The following is a 25,612-nucleotide window of genomic DNA, read 5'->3' on the forward strand; positions in this document are numbered from 1 at the left end:
TTTCTTCCCGGCTTCCCCTCCTCCCTGGCAAAGCATGAGACTGAGAAAGTCCTTGGTCGGAGTAAACATTACTTAGCAACAACTGAAAACATCGGTGTTATCAGCTCAAACCACAACACTGTGCAAGGGATATAATGTCCCTTATATCTGATTTAGTATCACATCTAGAAATTCTGCTGTGCTAGGAATACAGTCTCTCTAGGAAGAAGTCTGTCATTGCCTCCCAGTGCTCCTCCTGGGCAGTGATGTCATTCATCATATCTTCTTCCATGCTGTATCTAAAGGACAAGTGTCAGAAATATTAAGTCCTACTAAGTCATTAGAATCTCCTTTTAAATTTATCATTTCCCTGTCCCACAGGACAGGATGTAAAGCACTTAACCACTGTTCCTTTATTTACTATTTACTAGAAAAATTTTATGTTTTCTATGCATTCATTAATAGGTTCTACATTCACATAACAGCTAATAATAAAACTTCCCTCCTGCTAATTCTGAAAGTCCTACTGAATGGCATACAGCTTTCTGTATTTCTCTACCTTCAACTCTAAGCACTAGAACTTACTTTTAATGAAGATATCACCCATTTTTTTCAGTTACATCCTAAACAACAAAAGTGACTTTTATTCCTTTATTTAGTCAGCGAGCTAAAAAAGAGAGAAGCATTTCAAATACTTTCCTGTCTAAGTAACTGTAGTACAAGTTAAGGTATCAGCAAATTTATTTATGAACATTCTTCAAAACCTCTGTATTTTAAAACTTCGGTGTAAATGGAGGTGGCTTTCAAATACAGATGAATTTTGCTGTTTTCAGCATGGACAGAATGGCCTGACTCTACTTTTTGTGATTCTGCCTGTGCTATACCCACTGTTCCCACTGTGATAGAGTCATTTTACAAGCATATGTGCGTTTCATGCTATAAATAAAAAAAAAAAAAAAGCCCCTATTTCTTACAGATACAGAAAGACCCATACTGTCTCATAACACAAAATAAAAGAAGGAAAGCAAGCAAAACAAAATTCACTTTATCTGTTCATTTTTTGGTACTGATCCAACTGGACTGGTGTAACACTGTATGAGGAAGCTGGTCCACATGGATATAGATAAACATTGAAGCTGTCTTCAGTTCATATCCTTCATACATTTCATCAGTAAAGAGACGTATTACTGTCCAATGCGAAAGAAGTGCATTTTCATCTGTAATAATTACCACATAGTAGAATAAGCGCCTTTCTTCACGCTTCTTGTTATACACCATTGAGAAATAACTGATAGTTTTCTCGTAAGAGTAAATACATGATATTGTGAGAATCAGCAAGGTTGTTTGTTTTGATTTTTTTTTTGCTTTGTATTACCTTCAATCAATAATTATTTCCTTATATCAAATATTTGCAAATCTAACATTTACCAAAGTGGATGTCACTGTGGAATCTTTTTTATAAACAAGGACATAACTGGAACATACAGACATACAAAGTACCATTTATGTAGTACCAGAAAGATTCTGTAACCAATCCGTTTGCAGTGGGTGTAAGGAAAGTACACTGGCTTTGTTTCAAACGTCAGCTTCCACTGATGTTGGCTGTAGTTCATCTTACTGACTGCTAAACACAAATGTTTTGTCTCATACAGATCTGTAGCAAAAAATTAAAATTGTAAGGTTGGGCCATGTAATCACATCAAAACTGTGAAACTAAAGGAAAACAATCATCCATTAAAATTACAGTATGTTAGTTACTCCTTGGTGACAGAAGATAACATAATTTGTAGTTCCAGTACACAATCACAACTGTATTTGCAAAAAATAAACCCCAAAACATTCTGTAGATATTAGACATGTATAGTGAAAGATTTTATCATGATGTTTGGTTTTTCACATTCTAATTTATCCAGGAACGAGACTGACATGCACTAATAACTTTTACTTAGCAAAATCAACATTGAACTGGAAAGGAAACAAACACTTCTATGAAAAATTCTGCCACTGGCTTTTTTCTTGCTTTCTTATGCTTAAAGCATTGAAAATTAGGTTAAAAGTAATAATAATAATCCTATGTAAAGAAAAACAAACTCTGAGTTTAATGTAGTCATCATCATGCAAGCACTGCTGAAGAATATACTTAAACAAATTTGTTCAAAGTTCTTAAAGTTCTTTTTTTTTTTTTTAATTTACCTGTTACATTTCCTGCCTCATGTAAATTGTTTCTTCCATTACTGCTTGCGAAATTGCAGAAGTCAGCCAAAAGATCAGGGAAACAACCTCAAGGGACAGATCTGAGTTGAGAAAACTCATATAAAGATATAATTTCTTATTATGAACATAATTTATTACCAACAGTGAGGCAGACTGTGCCGGGTTCCTTAAATAGTCATATACACGAAATATTTTAAGACGAAAAAAAAACCCCTCCTGAGAATATATAGTAATTTCTGGAGGTCTGCTCTCTAGCTTCCCCAAGCAAGGCAGCAAAATGGTCCTGGTCTTACCCACTGTTCAAAGCATGCTGTTGCTTGCTACCAGTGGTAGTTTATGTTCTACTTCTTTTACTGGATTAGAACTGACTTTTTTCCATCTATCTGTAAAAAATATTTTTACACAGTCCTGCAATAACTTTTTTTGCAAAAAAGTCCTGCAACATATGAAACATTCTAGGTTCTTCTTGGTCATACCTGCATGAGAGATTTTCACCTCATTTTTATAACCTGACGGGAGACTGATTGATTATCTCAACAGTAAGAAAACTGCCCCAAAATTTCCACAGATTCAGCATCACAAAACACTGGGCAACCTAAACATTGTCCCACCTGCTTACATTGCTAAAATATTGCAGCCCAGCTGATGGATACAGTGAAGGTGCAATTTCTTAACAAAACCCTCCAAGCATGTAGTAACATGGGGACTTCGTCATACATGAATAAATGTGAAAAAACAGAGAACAGTAGGAGACTTGCACAGGTTGACATATACTGTCAATCTGTGCAATGGACTGGAGACAACTCTCCTGCACTAGGATACCTGATCAAGTCCATTTATCCCAGCAGCTCCAGTCTTAGCTAAGAAGAGAGGTCTTTGACCAACATGAGGTAGCCATATGTCAAATCATTTGAGATTAGGCATGAAAGCTAACTTACATGTGCTCCCCAGAGCTATCCCAAGACTACTACAGATACTTGGGCAAAATTATGACTGAGAAACTTGCTCTCTTGGGCTTTTCTCCACCACAAAACAGGCCAGTGAGATAAAATCCCTACTAGTTTTTCCCATTTAAAACTATCACCATGTAACTGCTATCAAAGATGGGTCTGAACTGTAGTTTGCATGCCCTGCGCTGCAGCATGCTGAGCCAGTAAAAATCAATCAATGCTGCTGCTGCTGCTTCAGTCAGATTAAATGTACTATATAAATGTACTACAATGTGTATACAGTGAAATGGCTGGAAGACTGGTTTTCAGCTTAATACGTATTATTGCATGTAAACTGAAATTTACATTAAAAATCTGTTTTGTCTGTTTTGCCATAAAGCACATTTTACATTTCAGCTGAAAAAAGCATCTTTTATATAGCATGTGCTGTTGGCTATTTGAGATTAATTTGGCACAACTTTTGTAAATAACAGATTTATTATCAGATTTTCTTCACTGATCGAATGGTTTTTAACTTTAGGTCCCAACAATTCTCTTTGTGAGAATAAAATAATGTTCTTTCATAAAATAATTAAAAACATTGAGAACTTCTTTCAAGTAGTAAGAATATTAATTGGGTTCACCATCAAAATGTGATAACATGTAAAATATCTTGTTTTGCATGTTAATGCTTCGTAATTGCACAGAGCTTTTCAACTTCAAAGCTCTTTACATAAATTAAGTGGATGTCCCTGAAGGCCTTAAGCAAAATTTTCTTTGCCGTCAAATAAGAGATCTGCACCAGAAAAAAGCCTTGTGAAAAATTTAGAACTGAGCTTCACTGGTTTAATCTATTGCCATCTCATGTGAGATAAAATATTACTACCATTTTGCAGACGGAACAATGGAAATGGGAGAGGGGGGAACCTAATGGGACTATCCCTTTTCATCTGAAAACTCTGTACTTCACCTTGGCTGTGGCACAATTTAGCAGGTGAGAAGCAAAATGCAAGATAATGCAGTTTTTCAAAGCCATGTCAACATACCTTTCAATTATTTATTTACTTCCCCATCAAAGATCAAGCTGCCTGAAAGTCCGATGATTACCTCCTATTGCACTGCTCCACACACAATGCTTTAGATCAAGCAGTCAGGCAGAGAAAAACGCATTTGCTAGAATTCAGTCAAAACCTGTTATCTGGTACTCCACTTTGCTTCATCAAATGACCCTTGAAAATGTACTTGTTAGAACCAGGAAGTTTCCCAAAACCCAGGAGCAATGGTTATTCCCTTATGTCTGATAGATCGAAATCTATCATGAACCATCACTCAGTATTTTCAGACTGAACTTTCTTTTCACTGTCTTTTAAACCACACTACACAAATGAAACTGAAATAGATGTTTGCAACCTATAAGCTAAAGCATAAATATTTTTTTCACCATCCTTTGCCATAACATCATTTTTTTGTGAGCACAAGATCAACAAGTACTTCTCTTTGTACTTACCATGTGATTTTTATGCCACTTCACTTGGGTCTTTTTATTGCTCAAGTAGAAAGTGCTCATTACCTATTTATGTTTATATATAGGAAAAGAGAGAGTTATTTCAAGTGGCATACATCACACTGTTGTTGTGGTTGATTTCCTCAGGATGGTTTTCTGGGGTTTTGGTGCAGTTTGTGGAGGCACAGTTGCAGGTCTCGGAGGAGGAAAGCTATTACTGGGACTTAATCCCAGCCCTCCATTTTCCAGAGGAAATGGAGGCAGTGGAGGCGGTGGAGGTGGCAGAGGAGGGCACTGGTGTGGCAGCTTTCCCACAGCACGGGCAGGGTCGCTGTGCAAGTGCACCTCCCTGTTTTTAACGTTATACCGAACATCACAATCAGGGCAATAGCCGTGATACTGCACTTTTTCACTAAATCGTACTCGTTCCCTTGCTCCAGGCTGAGGACACCGCTCTTTCTCAGGTCTGTGCATCAGAGGCTGCATTGCAACTTTCTCCAAATTACTGGTTGGTATACAGCATATATCTCCATTTGGGATGCGGCTGGGCCCAACTGGCAAGCCCCCGTTTCGCAGCAGGGTACCATTAGTCTTGACAGGGTTGGCTGAAGGAGGCAGCCTCGGAGGCTCGTCGCACTTGACGGGTGTCAGTCGTGGTGGAGGAGGAGGCGGATTCGGCTTCCTCAGCACGGTGAGGATAGCAGAGGGGTGTGTGGGTGGCTTGAGGAGCGGCGTGCTGCCCCGCAGCTTGACTTTCTCTAAGCTAGAAGCTGTTGTGCTGCTGGAGCTGCTGTTGAGCGTGTCCGTTTTGGAACTGTCTGTCATCTCATCCTCCAGCTGTAGGTCAGACGTCAGCGTGTCAATCTGGTCAACCACCTGCACAACAGTCAGAGCAAAAATGGTGAGAAAAGCTTGCCCAGTGAAGGCATACAAAAAAACAAAAACAAAAGCACACTCCACTATGAGTTTTGTCCTTCCCAGTAAAAAAGCAGCCACATTTTTTTTGACCATTGTTTCTTTTTTCTTGCCAACATAATAAAATAACAATGAAAACAAAAATAAGAATAGGGCTGGATAGTTTGCTAGCTTATCACCTGAATACAAAAGAAAGATAATGTTAAGAACTCTGGAATGAAATTCCATTTCTTTCCCTCTAGGGTTTACTCGGCAATATCATTGTAAGTGAACTGTAATCCTTCAGTATTATGCTTTGCCTTCTAGCCCAGGAGGAGACTGAATTATTTAACTTTAGCTTCTACGTGACAGCGTCTGAATCCAAATCTTTTGCAGAGTATCTTTTAGCTCTCACCTTTCACACAGTCTATATTTAAATATACATCCTACAATTTTGTTTGGTACACTCTTTCTTGAAGATTTTTTAGCATAAATAAGGTATTGAGAAGCAACTTCTCTCTTGTATTAGACTGCATTATCTCCTTTTATGAATATTTTCCTTAAGATCTGAAATCTGAAGCAATCCTGAAATAGCATTTGCTGCAAGAAAAAAGTAGCTTGGTTTCCAAAGTTACAAGCATTTATTAACGCATGCACTTTATTATCAAGATTTCCTCTACCTCCCATATTCCCATTTGCAGTTTCTACAATGTTAGATCTCTTCTAGTCTTCCAGACTCCTTTTTCTACTCAATTTTTTATAGGATATGCAACCACTGGTAGCTTTACTGGGTAGCAAAAATATGTAGTGCAACAATTACAAGCCCTTCCTGAAAACTGCATTTCACTTAGTACCTACTTGAACACTATACACACCACAAGAAGTAAGACACATTTAAAAACTGATCTTTATCCTTTATGTCCTCACAGGATATACATAAAGTAATCAGTAGCTGAAAAGTTACTAGCTAACTTCTTTGGTGCATGAATAAAAAGCTTGTGCCATTGCTTGGTGTTCTTAGGGGAGATCTGTGACATTCTGCAGGGAGAGCTGGACGGGTTGGTTACCTGAGTAGATCTGAAATGAAACTAGATGCCTCCAGTTGTGTCACTGAGTCAATCCTTACTCTTCCAAGACTTTCATTTCTACTTCCTGCTTTCAATAATTTGATCCTAATATTACTGATTTCTAAGAAAGCCGATTTTTGAGGAGTATAAGCCATATGTTAACTGAAAAAAAAGTGACATTAGTTACTGGAGGCAGCAACTCTATTCAGTCAAACCAGTAACTCACTTCTGTGGTAAAACATAAGCAAAATCACCATAGAATTAAAGACCACTTTAGCTTCCACTACTCATAGTATAGCTAAGAGTTGTGTAATCTACAATTCATAAAAACTCATATTCAACAATTCAGTTTAGTGTCTTCCTTCTCCTAACTACAGCAAACATGCAGATAACCATGATCCAGAAAGAGAGCTTCCAAACATCTTCGAAAAAAATCTATAATACTTTTTCTATCCAAGACCAAAAGGACTACTTATTTATTCACTATTCAAAGCCCAATGTCATGTTGCATTTCAGTTTCTATTTTAGCATTTTGATTTTTCTCTGATAAAGAAAAATTATACCCTTAAATGACAGATATTAATTCCTGCAAATAATCAGCATTTTAAATATTAGTCTAGAAGTTGAAAGGTACAGTTGAACTCTGGTAACTGCCAGATCCCAAACACCTCCTCCAGGGTAGAGTACAAGTAATCTTGGAAATACTCTTGGCAGATAAATCACACCTTTACTAAGACAATGCAAAATTCATAGCAAGAACAAGAGTTTTCAGGAGAAAGAATTCACAATATCACCTTACTTTACCAAGTAAAGTAGGGTTGTTTTTATGGGAAACCAAGGTAGCAAGAACTTCTCTAAATGAACAGTGAATCTAAAGGAACAAAGTAAAACCACTCACGTTCTGGGCTCTAAGCCTGAAATTCATGCACCCCTCTGCAAGTTTTATATATATATTTGCATAAATATAAGGATCTGCCTACATATGGCCTAAATATACTATTGATGGCCCTCCTGGAATCCAATATACGATCTTTTAATGAACTATAAGAACTATAGAATGGACTCATACATCATAAACAAAATAAACTCCTTGGCATGCAAGGAAACAAAAAACAGCTGCAGGCAAGAGAGAAAGGAAGCATATCTGTAAGGATACTCAACATAGGAGCACTGGATAGCTTGTACAAATGTCAGTACATTGGTCTATGTTACAGTATTAGATAATACTAAGTGATAATATTTGGTTGATTCACACAGTTTAATAAGAGCTATTTTAAAATGCCAAGAACAAAAAATGGTTTCTTTTGCAATTGGTTTATTGCCACAAAACCTATTTTTATTTTTTCTTAATTTTCTACCATGAATGCCCCCTCATACAAGACCTTAAATGCTAATATAGCACAAGTGAGAAAAAGACAGCCATGGCCCATTGATGTGGTTATTGTACAATTAGCTATGGATAAACCTAATGGAGATAATTCAAATAATATACTAAATCTTCCTTACATTAATAAAATTCACTCACAATTTCCAATACCAAATTCCAATACAAAAGAAAATAAAATAACAAAAATGCATTTTAATATTATTTTAAGCCATATACAGAATTCTCATAACTTTATGTATTTTTTTGTTGGTTTTTTTTTTTTTTTCTGCAGAACCACTCACAAATGATGGCTTCTTTGCTTTAGGCCTCACGTACAACAAAGATCGTCCCTGTTTCACACTGTACAAAATAAATGTACTCCATACAATGTAATTCTAGAGAAACAATACTTTATTTTGAAAAGGATCCACTGAAGGTGATATTCCAGTGGTTCTGTGAAGGTACAGCTGTAATTATGCAGCACACATGTCATAAAATGGCAGACCTTGATGGTGAGAAAATTAGCATCCATTTAAACTGCCCTTCAGACAGTGCAAAAATTTTCTTAGAGTAACAGGAAAGTCTGTTATTAACCGTCCTTGAATTTAAATGATTACCAAGTTTATCTCTTGCCCTCTGGGAAATGCTTAGTAGACATCGGAATTTTTTTGTCACTTACCCATATGTAGAACATAAAACGAGCATGAAATGGCTCCGACATATTAAGTTTATTTGTCCAGATTCATTCCCACCACAAGTTGTGATTTTGTTTTCTATTATAACAGGGAACTGGTGACTAACACAGGGAAACTGAAGTAGTTAAAAAAAAAAAAAAAAAAAAAGTGGGTTCAAAAAATAGCTTCCATTTCATGATAAGGAAATGCTATGGAAGTAAGAGAGAGAATACTAAGGAAAAAAACGCTGCTCCAGTTGTACAGAATCTGTCCATTTTTCAGTTTTGGAATATAACAGGACTTGACTCACATGCACAGGCATGGGGGAGACATCCTTTTATAGCCTGAGGAGCTCCTTAGCCATTAACCAGATTTGAGCTTTGCACAGATGCCTACTTCTCTCCTGCCAGCAACACCCTGAGCCTTCAAGCTCTGTAGGATCTGGTGTGACACCCCCGCATGAACCAGGATAACAGCTCATTCCTACCTCCTTTCTGGGTTGTTACTGGACAACAGTATTAGATGCCCAGTGGTGATAGAGTTGGACTTCTCTACCTGAACCCAGTAATTATTCAAAGTCTGTTAACACATGTACAGCCCCAAAACATTTTATCCTGAAATCTAAATAATTCAACAAAGCAAATCTCTTCTTATAGCATCACCTTAGCCTTAGGAATATGTATGAAGCTTTTACATGTTTGTTTGTTTGTTTTTTATTATTTGCTAAGTAATCAGGGGTACTTTCCTCTTACCAGCAAAATCCAACCCTTTAGAGAATGCCATAGATATTTAAGATGTTTTACAGACTAGCAAAATAACACATTTCTCTCTGCTTCAAGAGCTTTTAGGTTTGGATTAGACACAGAAAACTAAAGAATGAGAATAAAATTAGGCCAAAAGGAAAATGACAGATCTGTGTTTAAATCTGATATTTGTCCTTAATTTTGTTACATAATTTTAATGTTAATTTTTTGCTAAATAAATGCTACAAATGGTATCCACCAAAGAATTAAAAATGAAAACAAACAAATAAATAATAAATGGTTAGAAGCTCATCAAAGAGTACATGTGGAAGATAAAATTCCACACTCCAGAAAGGACACAAATGAAGTAAAGTACCTACGCTGGAACTGACCATAGCGAAGAAGAAAAGCAGACACAAATTAACCAAGCACTCCTTCATGCTGTCAGCTTGCGAGGTAGGAGTTACCAGGAGTAGGCAGTGAGGCAAGATCACTAGAGCGCAAAATAAAACAGTGATTGCACTCTGGATACACTTTAGCAGTACAGCGTACAAGCTGAAGAAGCCAAAGCGAATCAGTGGATGAATATTGCAAATATGAGTCCTGAGAACGAAAGAATAGTGTAAAGAAAGCTAAAGGGAAGAACACGTAGCCATGCACAGGCAGTTGGAAACAAGGCAGTAAGGTACGGATGCTCAGCGAATATATAAACCACTAGCTGCATGCAATCCATCACAGATGATTGTTGTGGAGTTGTTGGGTTTTTTTTAACTTGAATAAAGAAGCAATTTTTTTTCAGAAAGAAAAGTAATATAAAGATTCATGAACTTTTAAGTTCATAAAACTTCACAGTTGTAGTTTTTCCTAGGATGTCCAGCTATTTTTACTGTTTTGTATGTTCCTCAAAGTTTTGCATGGATTTATGAGTAAGATTTATTTTTTAAAATTACTTGCTCCTGCACAGGCTAGTATCTCTCAAAAAACCTCCATAAGCAAAATGCAAATGGCACTTAGCTTTGATATAATTTCTGAGATGGAATAGCTACAATGCAAATATAGCTGTTTGTGTTGCACCACAGCAGTGTGCAGCTGTAAGATTTGATTTAACAGTTTGCTGGAAGTTTTCTAGAAAACAAATACTTACAGACAGATACTGATCTTGATTTTAAATCAACCAAAATCAAGTCAGGTTATGAGACTAGCATAAGTTTTGATTTCTTACTTTGAACTAAAAAATTACTGTGGAAAGAAACAAAATTAAGTTGTTTTTTAACAACTTTTCACTCAACAAAGGAACAAAATTAATTACAAATAAGTGCAATCGAAATGTCTTAAGTTCATTACTTTTGAAGCAATTTCAAACACTTGCAAAGTTTGACATAGATAAATTTTGCAATGTACATGCAAAAATTAACTATGTGACAAGCCAGAAGAAGAAACGGGATTAACAACAAAACAGCAATCAGGTCTACCACAAGGAGGCTACTCTTCCCTTTAAGTAAGGAACTGGCAAACATGCTATGTCAGTAGCTCTAATATCTTACGATTGCATCTCTAATCCTAGAAGAAATTGTTCACTTGCTATAATTACTTCAGGAGTCTTTAAGACAAGCTGTCAAACTATTTACCTTCCTGTCATTTTACCCCATATTTTCTGTAGAGTTACTAGTCCTTTGTTGACAAAAATAAGCATTCAATATAACTAAGGACACAAATGAAGCTTTTTCCTCACCAAGTCTTTGCCTGTAAATCCTGAACCACTGCAGAGCTAACAACAAATGAAAGGGACATCCCTATTAACAGTGACAGAGCCACTATTTCCCTCTACAGTTTAAGCTGCATAACATCAGAATATGACCCTGTTCTCAGGTTCTTATATTCCAGCTTCAGACATCCATGGTCATACCTTTTGCATGTGCTACAGCTAAATTCTCCACACTACCCTCCCCTCCTCCCAGGAGGCTAGTATCTTTTGCATGTGCCACAGCTAAATTCTCTACACTCCCCTCCCCTTCTCTCTCCCTTCCAGGGCAAGGAGAAATGGAACCTAATTTAGACTAGAAACATGTTTACAAAGTTGTGTGAGCCAAAAAATTGCAATAAGAAAACAAAAGAAGAGCTGTACTACGAGAGACAAATGGTCTACTTAGAACAATATTGTGAATAATCACAAAAACCAGGTGCCCAGGCAAGAACACAAGAATAGAAAAGCCCTGCAGAAATATTACTGTAGCATCTTATCCCAGCCTCAAATGATTTCTAACTCAAGGACTCATCAGACTTTGCATTAAGTAAATCTTGACATATTAATCTACCATGAATCCATATAAGCTTTTAGCATCCACAATATCCTGCAGTTTCCCACCTTCATCATATGGATATACCACCTACTCCTCTTTCAGCTTGAGAAAAAACACAGAAGCTTTTATAGACGAAGTGCTTCATAGACTTGCATAATTCTTAAGCTGCAGGTGTTTTGTAAAACCACAGCTATTCAAGCTGTCTCAGTCTTGGAATTTGTTTGTTTGTTTTTTACGCAAATATATGATAAATGTCTGTAGAACAAAGACTAACCTTACATAAGGGAACAAAGACTCAAATAGCTGACTAGATTCAGCAGTTCCTCTGCCACAACTAGGAACTTATAATAAAAGTTTTACAGTGTATCCAGCAGCATCTTCATGGCTGAAGTTTTATTAATAAATAATCATGTCTATTTATGCTAAGACATTCTAGCGCAGCATTGGGGATGAATCCAATATTCGAGTTAATATACACTTCCAGGCAGATTCAAAGTTCAGCTTTCAGGAGATTACTTTTACAGTAGCATATCAGACAGCTCAGTCACCCACCTTGCAGCACCAGAAAATGGCAAGGTTAGTGTGGGGCCTGTCGGTGTTAAGGTATCCAAAAGATCAGCATCACGCTAAGCAAACTTACATACATCCTAACTCGATAAATAAACAAAAAAACCCACCTCATGCAGTTGTTGTTGCCAAAAGACAGTTTTTGTTAAAGAATACTTTAGGAACCTCAGCAAACCAGCATTACCTTCTGAAGTATATTATACAGTTGCTGAGCCAACCTTACCTTCTGTAAAATAAATGAATTCAGAAATACATCGTTTTCAGTGACAGGCTTTACTAAACTCTACTCTGACATTTGGAGGTATACCGAACACCAAGCTAGGCTGGATGTAAACATATAAATGGAAATTTAATAATATGATGTACTCTTGGGAATCTAACAAGGCCATGAAAGCTCATCATTCCGACCTAGCATTTCAGGGAAAGCAAACTGGGAAGCTCACATTCAAAATATGAAAAGAAAAAGGCTTCTTCTCCAACAAGCAATAAAAACAAAAGTAAATAGAAAAGGCAGCAAGCTACTCTCTGTGTTCTCCTTTAAGAACGTAACGACCATGGTAATTCCTCTGTGTATCCTTTTGGATGAAGTCTGCTGGAGACACTGCTTAGATCAGAGAAAGAGATGAAGGCAGGTATATGGCAGGTATTCATACCATGAAGAATTGTACAATTATAGTTCCTGTCACACACACAAGAACCCTGATAAAATTATGATAAATAAATGGAAACTTAGAGAAAATAAAGTAAAAAAACCCCAACTGAACAAATCCCTTTCTAGACAAACAAGTTCAAAGTGTATTTGTAACAACAAAATAGCTGTTCTAAAATACTAACTGAAATAAGTCAGCATTCCTTATGAATGGTAACAGAATTTTCACACTTCTATTGAAATACTCTCTGCATCTCATATTTAGCAATATAGGAAAGTAATTAATTTCACAAAAGTAAATTAATTAATCTGGTATTTAATCTGGTTTTATGTCACATCTAGAGACAGAGAGACGATACTTCTCATCTCTGGCAAGGGATTGCAATGATTTTACAAGTAGCTCATAACGCAGGCTGAAAGACAAACTGCAACTCAGACTCCACACTAAAAAATAAGTCTCATCCTGAGTTATCGGTCATGCCTTTCCTTTGCTCCCCTCTCTTGTCCATAATGATGCAGTCACCAAAACTGCAGAAGCAGCAAATCAAGCCATGTGTTTGAAATAACAAGTACAATGTATATCTCTATGCGCAGCAGGAGAGTTGTTCAAGGGCAGAGTCCAAGAGCAGCAACCCAATCTGGCACTCTTGTCCTGAACATCAACAAAAGACTCAAAGCTAGAAAAAAGGGCTTTTAAGTACTGGAGAAACGAATGAGGACTACATAATAAAATATAAAGAAAGCTTAATTTCATATGACTCACAAAGAAATTGCAACTTAACGGGAAATCAGCAATTTTCCCTTTATTGTTATACTGATGTCAATTATACTTTTGGGAGGTTTTAGTTTTTTGTTTTTTGCCCTTTTTTTTTTTTTGGTAGTCTTCAGGTTTGGCAGTGAGATATAGCCTGGGAGACTATTTAAGCTCATGAAAGTAATGGAAAAAATGCTATTTTTCTTTTTTGGGGACACTGAAATCTATTGTTGATCTTATCTCACTATAATAAGGAGAGTGTACAACTACTTTATTAATTGGCTTTTGTACATTTTTTCCTAAATTCGTGGAATTATAAATTACATTTATGGAAACACAAAGACTGCAGACTCTATTTTTATGCTATTAGATAAGAAAAGAAAAAAATATTGAAAAGAATGAAGCTGGACATGGTAAATATGTATTTGGTCAACTATTTTTGCATATAATTTTTTAATTCATTGGCACAAACCAGGAAATTTAAAAGACAAATTGTTAATCAGCATTCAATGCTTAAATGCGTACCTAAACACAAGTAAAAAGGCTTCCCTGTAAAAAAAAAATCAAGACATTTAATGTGGAACCTTTGCGTACATGTTTAAGTAACACTCCTTAGCAGTGGACTTCTTTCGTTTAACATAAAGAAGCCAGAGAATATTAGAGCTGTGAGACTGTGGTATGTCTTCTGAATCAAATGAATCTTTCTAAATCAACATTTCAGAAGCTGCTGCTTACTATTGCTCTTCTCTCTCAAAACAGGTAACAAAATCAAAAATGGCTGCATGCTGATATGCATGTGCATTCTCATTGTTGCTAGTGTCTTCTGAATAAATATGCTGTAAAACAGCTGAAAATGCATCATCATACAATGCTAGCGATTTTAGTCCCTACATAACAACCTTTGCTATAAACATTGGTTCATAATTACTAAAAATACAGTGATTTGCCTAATCAGACATCATACTAATTTAAATGAATGCTAAATATTTGTCTAAGCTCTTAACTATTAATGTCAACAGCATGAAGAAGTTCCTTAAAGTACGTGCATCCCCAAACTACAAAGCTCACCATGAAGACTGGAAGTTACCCTGTACAATTAGAAAAAAATGTCCCACTAATCATATAAATAGCTTCTTAGGTACAGTCTTCAGATACATTAAAACAGCTGTTGGGGAAAAAAAAAAAGCCCTCAAAGCATTATAGACCTGAGAAAGAATTTAAAATATTTAGCACATCCAAAAGAATTATCTGAGAAGCTGGTAAACAACTCTAGTGCAATTTATGCTAACTCCAGTCTTAAACACTGGATATATTTCTCTAATTTTAAATAAATCACCTCACTATGCAGAGTACTAATCATCATCCTTCCTTTTCCTCTGACAGTACAAAAAAGATTTCAGAAAAAAATGTTTAACGTCTTTTTGTTCAGCAATCAGAAAGACGTTTCCCAAGAACAGCCAATATATCTTTTTGGAGACCACATGTTGGGCTGATGGATTTTTTGATTGAAAGGATTTTATCAGTGAAATACTACTCTGAGTCTAGATGGCCTCCATATTTTAATATTTCAGGACCATTTCTGTTACAGCTCCAAAGCCACATTTAAACCCAAATGAAATGTGCAATGAATTTACATTAATCTGGAAGTACTAATTTCAAGCCTGCTGGACACTTATTAAAATAAAGTTTCAACAGAGCTGAACAGAATTGGAGGATTTAGCTTAATAGACACATTTCTAACCAGTCCTTTTAGCTTCAAAACATGACCCAAAATTGCACAATCCATTAAGTTTCATTCTAATTAAAAGTTTGAATAAATCCAAAGTTCAAAGCAAAATTTAGGTTAATTGATAGCATTGTCTGCTTTTTAAAGTGAAAAAATACTAAGGCAGTAGGCTTTTTTTCCTTCAGATATGCCTGTAATACTCCTTCTGTTGATGTGGTTTCACTTCTGTTTAGGCATTAGGTTAACTATTTGCCTGGCTAAAACCAGTGTTATTGACAATGATGATTGATTGTTATTAAAAGGCTATATAACTCCTTCAGCTGACAGTCCTTAAAATGAGCAAGCTGCCTTCTCCCCCTTCCTCTCCTAGTGAGCTGCTGGCAACATCTGGAAGTAAGCGTGCTGTAGACACTGCTCCAAGCATGAGAGAAAAAAAAAGATGGTGTAATACTTATCATAGTGAAGGCTTCTTAGGACTCAATTTGACTTTTTCCCATCTGGATGTACTGGGCCGAATACATAACAGGAGATAGCCCATGGTGAGCTTACACCACTAATAAATAATAGCAATGAATCAGCCAAACTTAACTAAGGTAAAGTAATTGCTATGGACCATACAGGTTTGAAATGAATACTTGGTTGCCTTTTAATTATTAGTTGCTCCAAGTTAAATTACTTCTGCTCACACTGCATCACAACATATTTATGGAATTTAATTAAAAGTCATGGAATATGCTACTTTAATATTTATGGATAACATTTTTTTCAGTTTCCTTTAAGCAAAATGCTACATGTGCACAAGGGAAATACAAAAATAAGGAGTTTTATCTCATCCTTGGTTCTAGATACATTATACATGTCAAAATGCTAGAAGAGTCTATTGAGTCTCAGCTCTCCATTGCTTTGGCCTGATTCAATATGCTAATAACAACATAATGAAGTAAAAACTTCTGTTCCCTTAGTTAGATACCTAAATCTGATCCCTTAAACTCATCAGCACAGCTTTATATGTATTTCAAACAGTGAATAAGAGAAAACTGCAGGTCTTACACATTCAAAAAAAAAAGAAAAAAGGTTGTTTTGGGTTTTTTTTTCTTTATAAATAATTAAATGATTTAGCAATAATTATGGTATTCACATTAGCATAATATGCATACTACCAAGACAGATGTTTAAAAGAATTCAACGTAATGTTACATGTTTACATAGGTGGTTGATCACTCTATAGTTACAGCTGAATTTAATAAAGATCACTTATTTCAGAGCTTGGAGAAAGCTTTCTATCTGCCTTCAAGTAAAACAAACAAACAAACAAAAACAAATACCATAAATTAAGGATGCATGGGCAGTAAAGGTGGAGGAGCAGAGTTTGCAGATGTTTGCAGTGAGACATAGTCTGTTTGCTGAACCTTAAAAATGCTTATCTAACATCTTTAAGATGTCTTTAAGATTTAGGAAGTCTTCTGTTTTCAAATCTAGTATTTCTACTATTAATCACCCCAACAGAAAAAATCAGGAAATCTGTACCTCATATACTTGCAGCAGTTTTGAGGGGAGTAACTGTTTCAGAGTAAAAGTAAATGAATAGTTGAATTACAGCAGGAAACTGGAGTAGCAGACTAGACTACGTTGATGCAAAGAATTGAAAATTATTTCCAACTAGATTTGCAAAACCAAGTGGTTTACGGGTTTGGGAGAAACCCCCTGCCTCGGTCACTCAGGGTAGAGAACTGCAGTCAAGATTCAGCACAGCTACCGCAAATTTCCAGCCAAAGATAAAGTCAAAATGATTCAATCCTTGAGACAAACTGTTGATACTTAGCCTTTGAAGCTTTGTTCTAGTTTTTGGCTTAGTTTAGTTAGCATGCTGATTAAAAAAGCCACGGAAAATTTACTTTAAAGTTATGTATATTAATAATTATTTCTATACTGACTATGACAATACAAGGAAAATCTGATCCAAACCTCATGGAAAGAAAAAAAAAAAAAAAAAGGCAGTTTTCTATGTTTGCTGGACCCTTCTTTCATATTGTCTTCTGGAATTTATAAAACATTAACACTTTTTCCTCTCTCTTTTTTTTTTTAATACATATATAATATGCAAGCAGCACAATTTATGCTCACGGTAATTACACAACCCCTGAAGTGCTAAATCATTTCTTTGATTGCCGCCCACATTACTAATCCATTCTGAAGAGTCCTCACATCCAGTCCTTGTAATTCCCAATCCCTTTCTGATAATTGCACTACTTGTGGCAGCAGGAATGAAATACTTTGTACCTATTATGTTGAAGTGGTCCTTAGATGTAAAGAGGGAAATTTTTCCAGTGCTCCTGGCAGGATGCACAGAGAAGCACTAGGAAGACAGATCAAGTGCCTGCTTCTGCTGCTCATCTACAGAGGTCATCTTGGTTTGCTTTATTTCGAATAAAAATGCTGTCCTACTATTCAACAGAACATGGCTGGTGAGAAGAAAAGGCGTTACGTACAGTAGATCTTTGGTATATGCACTGATATTTTACCATAAATCTTATCTGCTGGTGCTGTATACAACATAGTAAGATAGCACTAAACAAATAATCATTTTGTTGTCTGGGATATTAGTAGAATTAAAATTATATAAGTAAGCTTTATAGCTATAATTTATATTTTAAGACTGAGACCTAGGATTTTAAAGCAAGGATTTGCCCTTTTAGCAAAGCAAATATAAGCTGCAAATGTAGATACTTGGGGTTCAGGCTGAAAAAACAGGTCTGTATACTAAAGAGCATATATGTCTACTACAAGAAAGTGCTGCAAACTCTGTGGAAGATATCAGCTATACTTAAAGCAATACTGAAATGCCTAAAGAAAAACTAAGTAGTGGAAATTAAAGTTTTAAACGAAAATTATTGAAAATTCTATGGACTTGCAATTAGGTTTTAAAAATGCATGAGAGGTTATTAGTTTTTGTTAAAACAATTATGTTTATTTAAGTTAAAATTGTAAGATCTGCCACATTAGGCAGCTCAAAAAGACAGAACTCTTTATTCACAGGTAGGTTGTATCTTCCTAGTAGGAGATAAGATGTTTCTTTTGAACTAGATGTAACCTATTAAAGACAAGAATTCAGGGAAAAGGAAAATTTAACATTAAATAACATTTAAATTTATTTTAAATTATCTTTTAGAGACTATAACTTTGTACATTTAAATTACTACTAGCTAATACTTTATTGGTACAACATTAGTACTAGGTACTAAATACTGCTATTTAATATCAGTGTCTGACTTCATTGTATATTTCTGCGCACCCTGACTCTGACACACCCCAACTACCTTCTTGAAGGAAAGTAATAGAAAGAATGTCAGGAGATAAAAAAACACAACTCACACACACAAACAAGGATCATAGTTTTTCTACTATTCTTAACATCAGAGCAGTTAAGACAAAAGCACTTCTGTAGAACATGACATTGTTAAATGTTTAAGTTTTCGTCAACCTTCTCTCTTAGATGCATTATTATACAAATATTATATGCATATTTTATGCCTGCTATCAAATATTTATAATTTATCTGGTTAAGCTGGTGATCAGTGTATTTTGTTTGTTCTTTTCACTAGGTTAGTAACAAAGGCTGAATTACATTTTCAGCCTAACAGTTATGATAGTAGCCAATTTTCATTGATAAAACCATTTAAAAAAGAAGTGTCTGCCGATGATTCCTCCCCCTATGATTACAGCAGGTAGTTTTGTTGCTCTTGATTTTACACTGTTAAGTATTTTTAAGGTCAAAATTTTTCCCCTTCTCCAGATCAAGAAGTGTAAAACCAACAAAATCTTGATCCATTAAAATACTACTCATATCTGCCTAATTTCTCAATAATAAGATTTAAAACACTTGTCCCAGATCCCATATTTCAAGGAGAAAACAATACTACTTTATTTCCCCCTCCCTTTTTTTTTTTAATCTAAATAAATATATTCATTAAATGAGAGATTAAATACACCCATATGTGAGGTAAGAGCTGAAGTACAAACAGAGACAGAGCCTACAAAACCTGCTACAAAAGAGAATATAGGGTGAGAAGACGCTACATGAAGTAACAGCAAAACAGCAGAGTAAAATGTCCTAGCAGTTAAACCATGTTATCTTTAGTACTGAAAGCTAAAACTTTCCAATCAAGTTTCAGAAGAATTTCAGGCTTCAGCTGTTTTAGGATTACACATCTCGAAATCTCCATGCTTTGAGGGAAGAGGATGGCAAAATATCAGACTGCAAAAAAAGTCTGCAGTTTGAAAATATCATTACACTTTTCATATTTTCTATTGATCTCCCAGGCTACTTCTGGGAGAAGTAGCTACAGCTTCATTACTGTCTGGATTGGTGCTCCAAGTTTCCATGCAGCACAAGCAAGTTATACAGCAAGTTAATAAAGGGAGACACAGTGATTTGTATCAAAATCACTCAGACTTTCTGAAGCTATCATGTCTCTACATACACTTCATTGTCCATATGCAAGGTTACCTAAATTGTACACTATGAATTCTCTGGCCCTGTTTGTTCCTAGATCTTATAAAAACTGCGAACACTCCCTGTTACCCATGACAAAACTAGGAGTAATACAAACATAACTTTTGACATAAAATTATCCACAACTTCACCATTGAGTACACTTTTCCTTACATCTTAAACAACACAATCTCACTCATCTGAGCATGCACGGCCCTTTTCAGACATAACTGAGCTTCTTGTACTGAGTTTCAAGACACACTGATGAGACCCACTGGCTACACGCACACAGATAATGCAGCTCTAACTTAATCAGCTGTTTTAAAGTCATCATATGTCCTGGGTTCAGTTATAGCAGTCATTTTTCTCCTTCTTAGTAGCTGGTACAGTGCTGTGTTTTTTACTTTCAGCCTGGGAACAACGCTGATAATACCGATGATTTTAGTTGTTGCCAAGTAATGTTTACTCTGATCAAGGACTTTCTCAGTCTCATGCTCTGCCAGGGAGGAGGGGAAGCCGGGAGGAAACAGAGACAGGACACCTGACCCAAACTACCCAAAGAGGTATTCCATACCACAGCACATCATGCCCAGTATATAAACTGGGAGAGTTAAACGGAAGGCCCAGATTGCTGCTTGGGTCGGGCTGGGTATCGGTCGGCAGATGATGAGCAATTGTATCCTCTCCCCTTGTTATTTTCCCTTATCATTATTATTACTGGTGGTAGCAGTAGTGGTTTTGTATTATATTTTAGTTACTGGACTGCTCTTATCTCAACCCATGGGAGTTACATTCTTTTGATTCTCCTCCCCATCCCTCTGGGAGCAGGGGGAGGAAGAAGAGGGGGAAGTGAGCGAGCGGCTGCGTGGTTCCGAGTTAGCGGCTGGGCTCAAATGACAACATCATAGAAAACACTACTTCTTCCCATAAAGGACTATCAGAATTTGTAGTGAGCACAAAAACAAACACCAGTATGGTGTCTCAGAGACTAGCAGAAATAATGATATGCTACACAAACATGCATTCACCTCAAAGTGGATATTACATTGAATATTATAAAATACATACATATGCTGCATCTATATATACAAACAGTCACAGCAGAAAGGTAATGAAGCAAATGAAGTATAAGAATTGCTCAGCATATTCATAAGCTTGCATTGTGTGGGCTCCTTTATGCACAGGAACATAGGAATTAAAAATTTCTAGCACCTATGATGTAAAAAATTATAAACCCCAAGAACCAAGGTAGTTTAATGTGCCATAAAAAAAAAAAATGCTGGAGTGCTACTTCCAAATGAGAAAAACATTTTCTGTTTGTATTAAAAATAAACATAAAAAGCAACTGCAAACTAGGTGCCAAGAAGCATCAGCTGCCGGTTTTTTCACTTAGACCTTTAAGTAGGCCTGGATAGGCATCAAAAAAGCAGTGAGTACAAGACTGATTTTTAGGGGTTTTCTATTTCTTTTTTTTTTTTATGATAAAAGTGGTTGAGGTAAGTGATAAGGATGTTCCTTCTCTAGTAAGACTGTGAATATTCAGGTCTTTCAGAGGCTTAGCAAGGACAAAGTACAGATATGTTCACATATCTAGTTGCAGTTTTTAGGACTTCTAGATTTGTAAGGATAAATGACGTTAATAGGCAGAATAGAGTCCTGACAGTTAAAAGACTGAATCTTTTAAGCATTGCGACTGTAGCGTGATTTCTGTCAAAGGGTACACCTGCATTACAGATATTAAGGAATTAGTTCCCCTCTTAATTAAATCAATATGTTTTCTATTTACAGACATCAGATTCTGATTCTACAGATAAAACTTGGTTTCTCACAATCAGTAAGTATAATCTGAAATGGTAGCCCTGTTATCTAAAGAAAAAGAGAAAGAGAATAAAGAAAACATCAAGATGATATAAAGGAGGCAATAAAGGAGGGAAATTCATGAGCTAAGTTATTGTGGACATACACAACATGTTCATTCATGCTAAAAGTTTTTACTGATGGAGTGGAAGAGAAAATAGCAGAGCATAAGAGTCTGAATTTTTAACTCACTGGGCTGTAGTAAAGGGTAAATTCTAATCGGGAAAAAACCCCAATACTACAGTTCTTTCCATTGCTACTAAAAGCAGAGTTACTTTTAATCCTCCTCTCTAAGGGCAGACTTTAGATAAGAGAAATCATGAACATACAGATAAATAAATCCAGGTTGTTTAAATTAATCTTCTAAAGAATACAGATTTACAGGCTGCAATTATTTGTTGTATTCATAATAAACCAGGAGAGTTGACTGAAAGCTATACAACAGACTTTAAAAAAAACGCCAACCCTCAGCTTAGCTAGACACCCAAATGCACCTCACTCTGAGACTAATGTGTTTACTTACAAAAAGAAGCAAGCAGTAATATCTTTATAAGACCATCTGATGGCTGGAACAAAGCCCTCTGGCTTTCAAACATAAAGGATTCTTACTAAAAAAAAAAAAAGAATTTTAGGCTTTACTTCTTTATAGCCTTCTGCCCAGTTCAATACAGCTACTTCTTTCTCTCAATACAAATCAAAGCTTTGAAAAACAAAGAGGAAAAAAACCCGATTGGCTCATCCAAATTCTTTACTAAAACCAGACATTATGCTCCAATTTCTCATTTTGTGCATTACACCAAAAAAGGAGGTGAAAATGAATTCATGTGATCTCAGAAGTCAGGGGAGGAACCATTTATTTTTATTATGAAAAAATGAAGACATAGCTATCTTCAACCCACGAACTATGAAATATCTTCATCAAAGCAGCAACATTCAATTAAAATCAAATTAAATTCTATTTTTTGTTGACTCACATTGCCTTGCCAAACCTTTTGCAACCTGTTATTTGCAACTGTCCATTACACTGATCACTTTTATCACACTACTTTAATCCTCCACCTTGCTTTGATTAAATATGCACAAAATTAAACACAGTTTTCATTATCTCAGTATGTGACATTTCAGACACCTGTTTGCTCTTCAGATCGTTCACTATTATCTTTTGCCAAACAATTTTCCTGTAGACATGGGTTCAGTATAAGATATTTAACATCTGAGCCAAAGTGAAAGTAAAACCATGTTAGTTCAAAGTATAACTGACATTTACATTGGTCAACTTTTAATGCAGCTATATCTAAACTGAATAAAAAAATCACTTCATTAGTATGCAGTAATAAAAGAAAATTGATTCTTTTTCCATTGAGCTCCTGTTCTGGTCACTGGCACAAGCTCCTGTGTTCAAGTTCATAAAATCTGAACCCAGAGACTTGCTAATCGCTGCAGTTGCCAAGACATTGGTACTCCAGACTGCACCATTGCGAGGCATCAAAGTAACTGCCCAGGTAATATAAAACAAGCCATTAAAAATTTCATATTTTAGTAAGTACCATGCCTGCGCAACATCCACATAGCAAGTACAAGTGTGAGAACAATTCAGGTTTCTTAAAGCTTAGTAATCATTAGTAGTACCCAGCTCTTAGAAGAAACATGCTGACTGTCCTGATACTGCTTTATGCTTCAAAACTACACAAGTAATGACCTTCCAAGTAGTTGGCATATCACTCAATGGCAGATAATATTCTTGTTCTCTAATAGACAGTCAGAAGAATATGCATCTTTGCATGAAGGTGTGTAGCATCCTTGCTTTTCTTGGATGTCTGATACCTAGAAACATTGAAACAGAATGATCAAAGGGATAAAACTCTTGCACAGTGATTACAGCCACATGAAAGTAATGACACTATACAAATCACCCAGTTAACAATACATCCATGTAATCTCTATTTCACTTTTGCCAGTACATTACCAACAAGATGATAGAAGGAAGACTCAGAAGAGCAGAACTTCAACAAGACATGTTAATTTTTAAATATAACTTAAAAACTCTCCTGAGGACCTTGGGAAGCCACTATAGTCAGCAATAGAAAAATCTCTTCAAAATCTGAATGTAAAGGAGGAGTGAAGCATACTGAGCAGCCCTCACAGACCAAAGCCTCCACTTTACCTTATTATTATTATGCTCTTGTACCAGCACTACTTTCATCTGTCAGGTAGCACCATGAGCAGTGCAAGGGCCGTGCCTGAGCACTCTCCCTGTGCCTGCCCTGCAGCCAACAGTGCAACATCACCCATTGCATTTCAGACCAGCTGCACACTATGAAGTTTTGCTGGCCTAACAAACATTAGCCAGACCTTGAGACAAGTCTCAGTCTCCCTCACTTCTTCTCCCAGCAAAACCATGTATCAAGCAGCACCATGCCCCTGAAAGGGAGCTCTTATTGCCTTGTGGTCTCTTCTGCACAGGGTGTGCAGCCATGCCTGCGGAAAAGCCTCCTCCGTTAGCCTGTGCTGTGACTGCACTAGAAAAGTCTCTGCTGCCATCAAGACTTGCAGACTTCTGATTTACATTTTCTGACCACTGGAAGCCCCAGCTCTGGCCACCATCCTGTGTTTACATTAGTTGTTCTGAGGTACCTGTTAGATGCCGATATCCCTTATCAACTGGTACTCTACTGAGGAACAACACTGCAGCTTTTTTTGCATCACTGGTCTGTCAGGTGTGGGGACAGAACAGTGAACAAAATGTTACTTTGTCCTTTAAAACCCCATAGCATGAGCTCAGGATTTGTTCTAAGGGAGGATTCTGTGAACATGTTTTTTACTAACTTCTGAATCTTAACCTGTAGAAAAGAATTTGGCTGCCTTGAACAACGGAACTGCCTAAGGGTAAGAAAAACTCTAAAAACATGGTCAGTACTGAAAAATAATGTCTTCTAATTTGATTTTCTTGAATGCCCCAAAAATTACATTTTATCAAAACGTAAGTGTATAGGTTTGAATAGTCATCAAAGAATTTGAATAATTACAGTTTATATTATTTTATAAAATAACTCCTTACTTTCTTGAAGTATGGATGTATTTCCATTATCTTGGTTTACTGGGTTCACATTCAGTATCCTGTCTGATTTCTTTTCATCAGCTATATTTGCACTAACTACTGTTTCTGATAAGATGTTAATTTTTTGATTGACCACATGAACTTCACAAAAAAAAAACCAACAAAACACCCCCCCCCAAAAAAATCCAAAACAAAAACCAAACAACAAACCACACCACAAAATATTTCTTCTTTCTTGTAATTGCTTGTAGTTCTTCCTACTATTGCATAACTTTGAGGGGTTTTAAGCTTATAGTAAATGTAATGAGAATATAGTGTGCTGGGAGTGATATTATGTTACAGAAAGCAAACTAGTAAATGCATTTTAGGGAGATTTTCTGTAGCTAAAAAAGATGGCTCTAGAAAGTTGGCTGGGTTATTTAAAAGGTTTTATATAATACATTACTTGGATTATTTTTATTCACCTTCAAAGAGTGAGTACCTGCCCATAAAAAGTCACTGAATTATGCACATTCACACATCAGTGAAAATATTTCTTTTATCAGTATATTTATTAGAGAATGAGAAAAAAAATGATCAATGTAATATTGTACTTCTACTCCCAGAAATAATGGCCTAGTACTACTATATTTAAAAATACTATGATCTGGGTTTATTTCTCTGCAAAGCTTCTTATGCATCAGAGAAGATTTACATAAACAAGACTAAAGAGTACTCAGAACAGTAATTACCATTTCCTTTGAGAGGGAGATATAACCAAACACGAGTTAACTTTTTAATATATTTCACTGGTCAAACGGCATTTGTGAGATGACTGAAAATGAAAGGCAATTCACAGG

General features: G+C 36.0%; 1 protein-coding gene across 4 annotated transcripts in view; it reads right to left on the reverse strand.

Moving 5' to 3' along the window:
- PRR16 (proline rich 16) overlaps positions 1-25,612 on the reverse strand; it is a 147,979-nt gene that overhangs the window by 38,335 nt on the left and 84,032 nt on the right. Inside the window, exons 2-5 of one of the 4 annotated variants that reach the window (XM_030470434.1) lie at positions 4,630-5,502; positions 2,173-2,273; positions 1,494-1,633; positions 202-278 (exon numbers count right to left, since the gene is read on the reverse strand). In XM_030470434.1, the coding sequence (XP_030326294.1) occupies positions 4,744-5,502 (759 nt within the window). In that variant the 3' untranslated portion in view covers positions 202-278; positions 1,494-1,633; positions 2,173-2,273; positions 4,630-4,743. Of the gene's footprint in view, positions 1-201; positions 279-1,479; positions 1,634-2,172; positions 2,274-4,629; positions 5,503-25,612 lie in introns of those variants that run through there. The other 3 variants (XM_030470433.1, XM_030470432.1, XM_030470435.1) reach the window with 3 other exon arrangements.

This window comes from Strigops habroptila, chromosome Z (genome assembly GCF_004027225.2).
Source record: "Strigops habroptila isolate Jane chromosome Z, bStrHab1.2.pri, whole genome shotgun sequence".
Classification (NCBI taxonomy): domain Eukaryota; kingdom Metazoa; phylum Chordata; class Aves; order Psittaciformes; family Psittacidae; genus Strigops; species Strigops habroptila.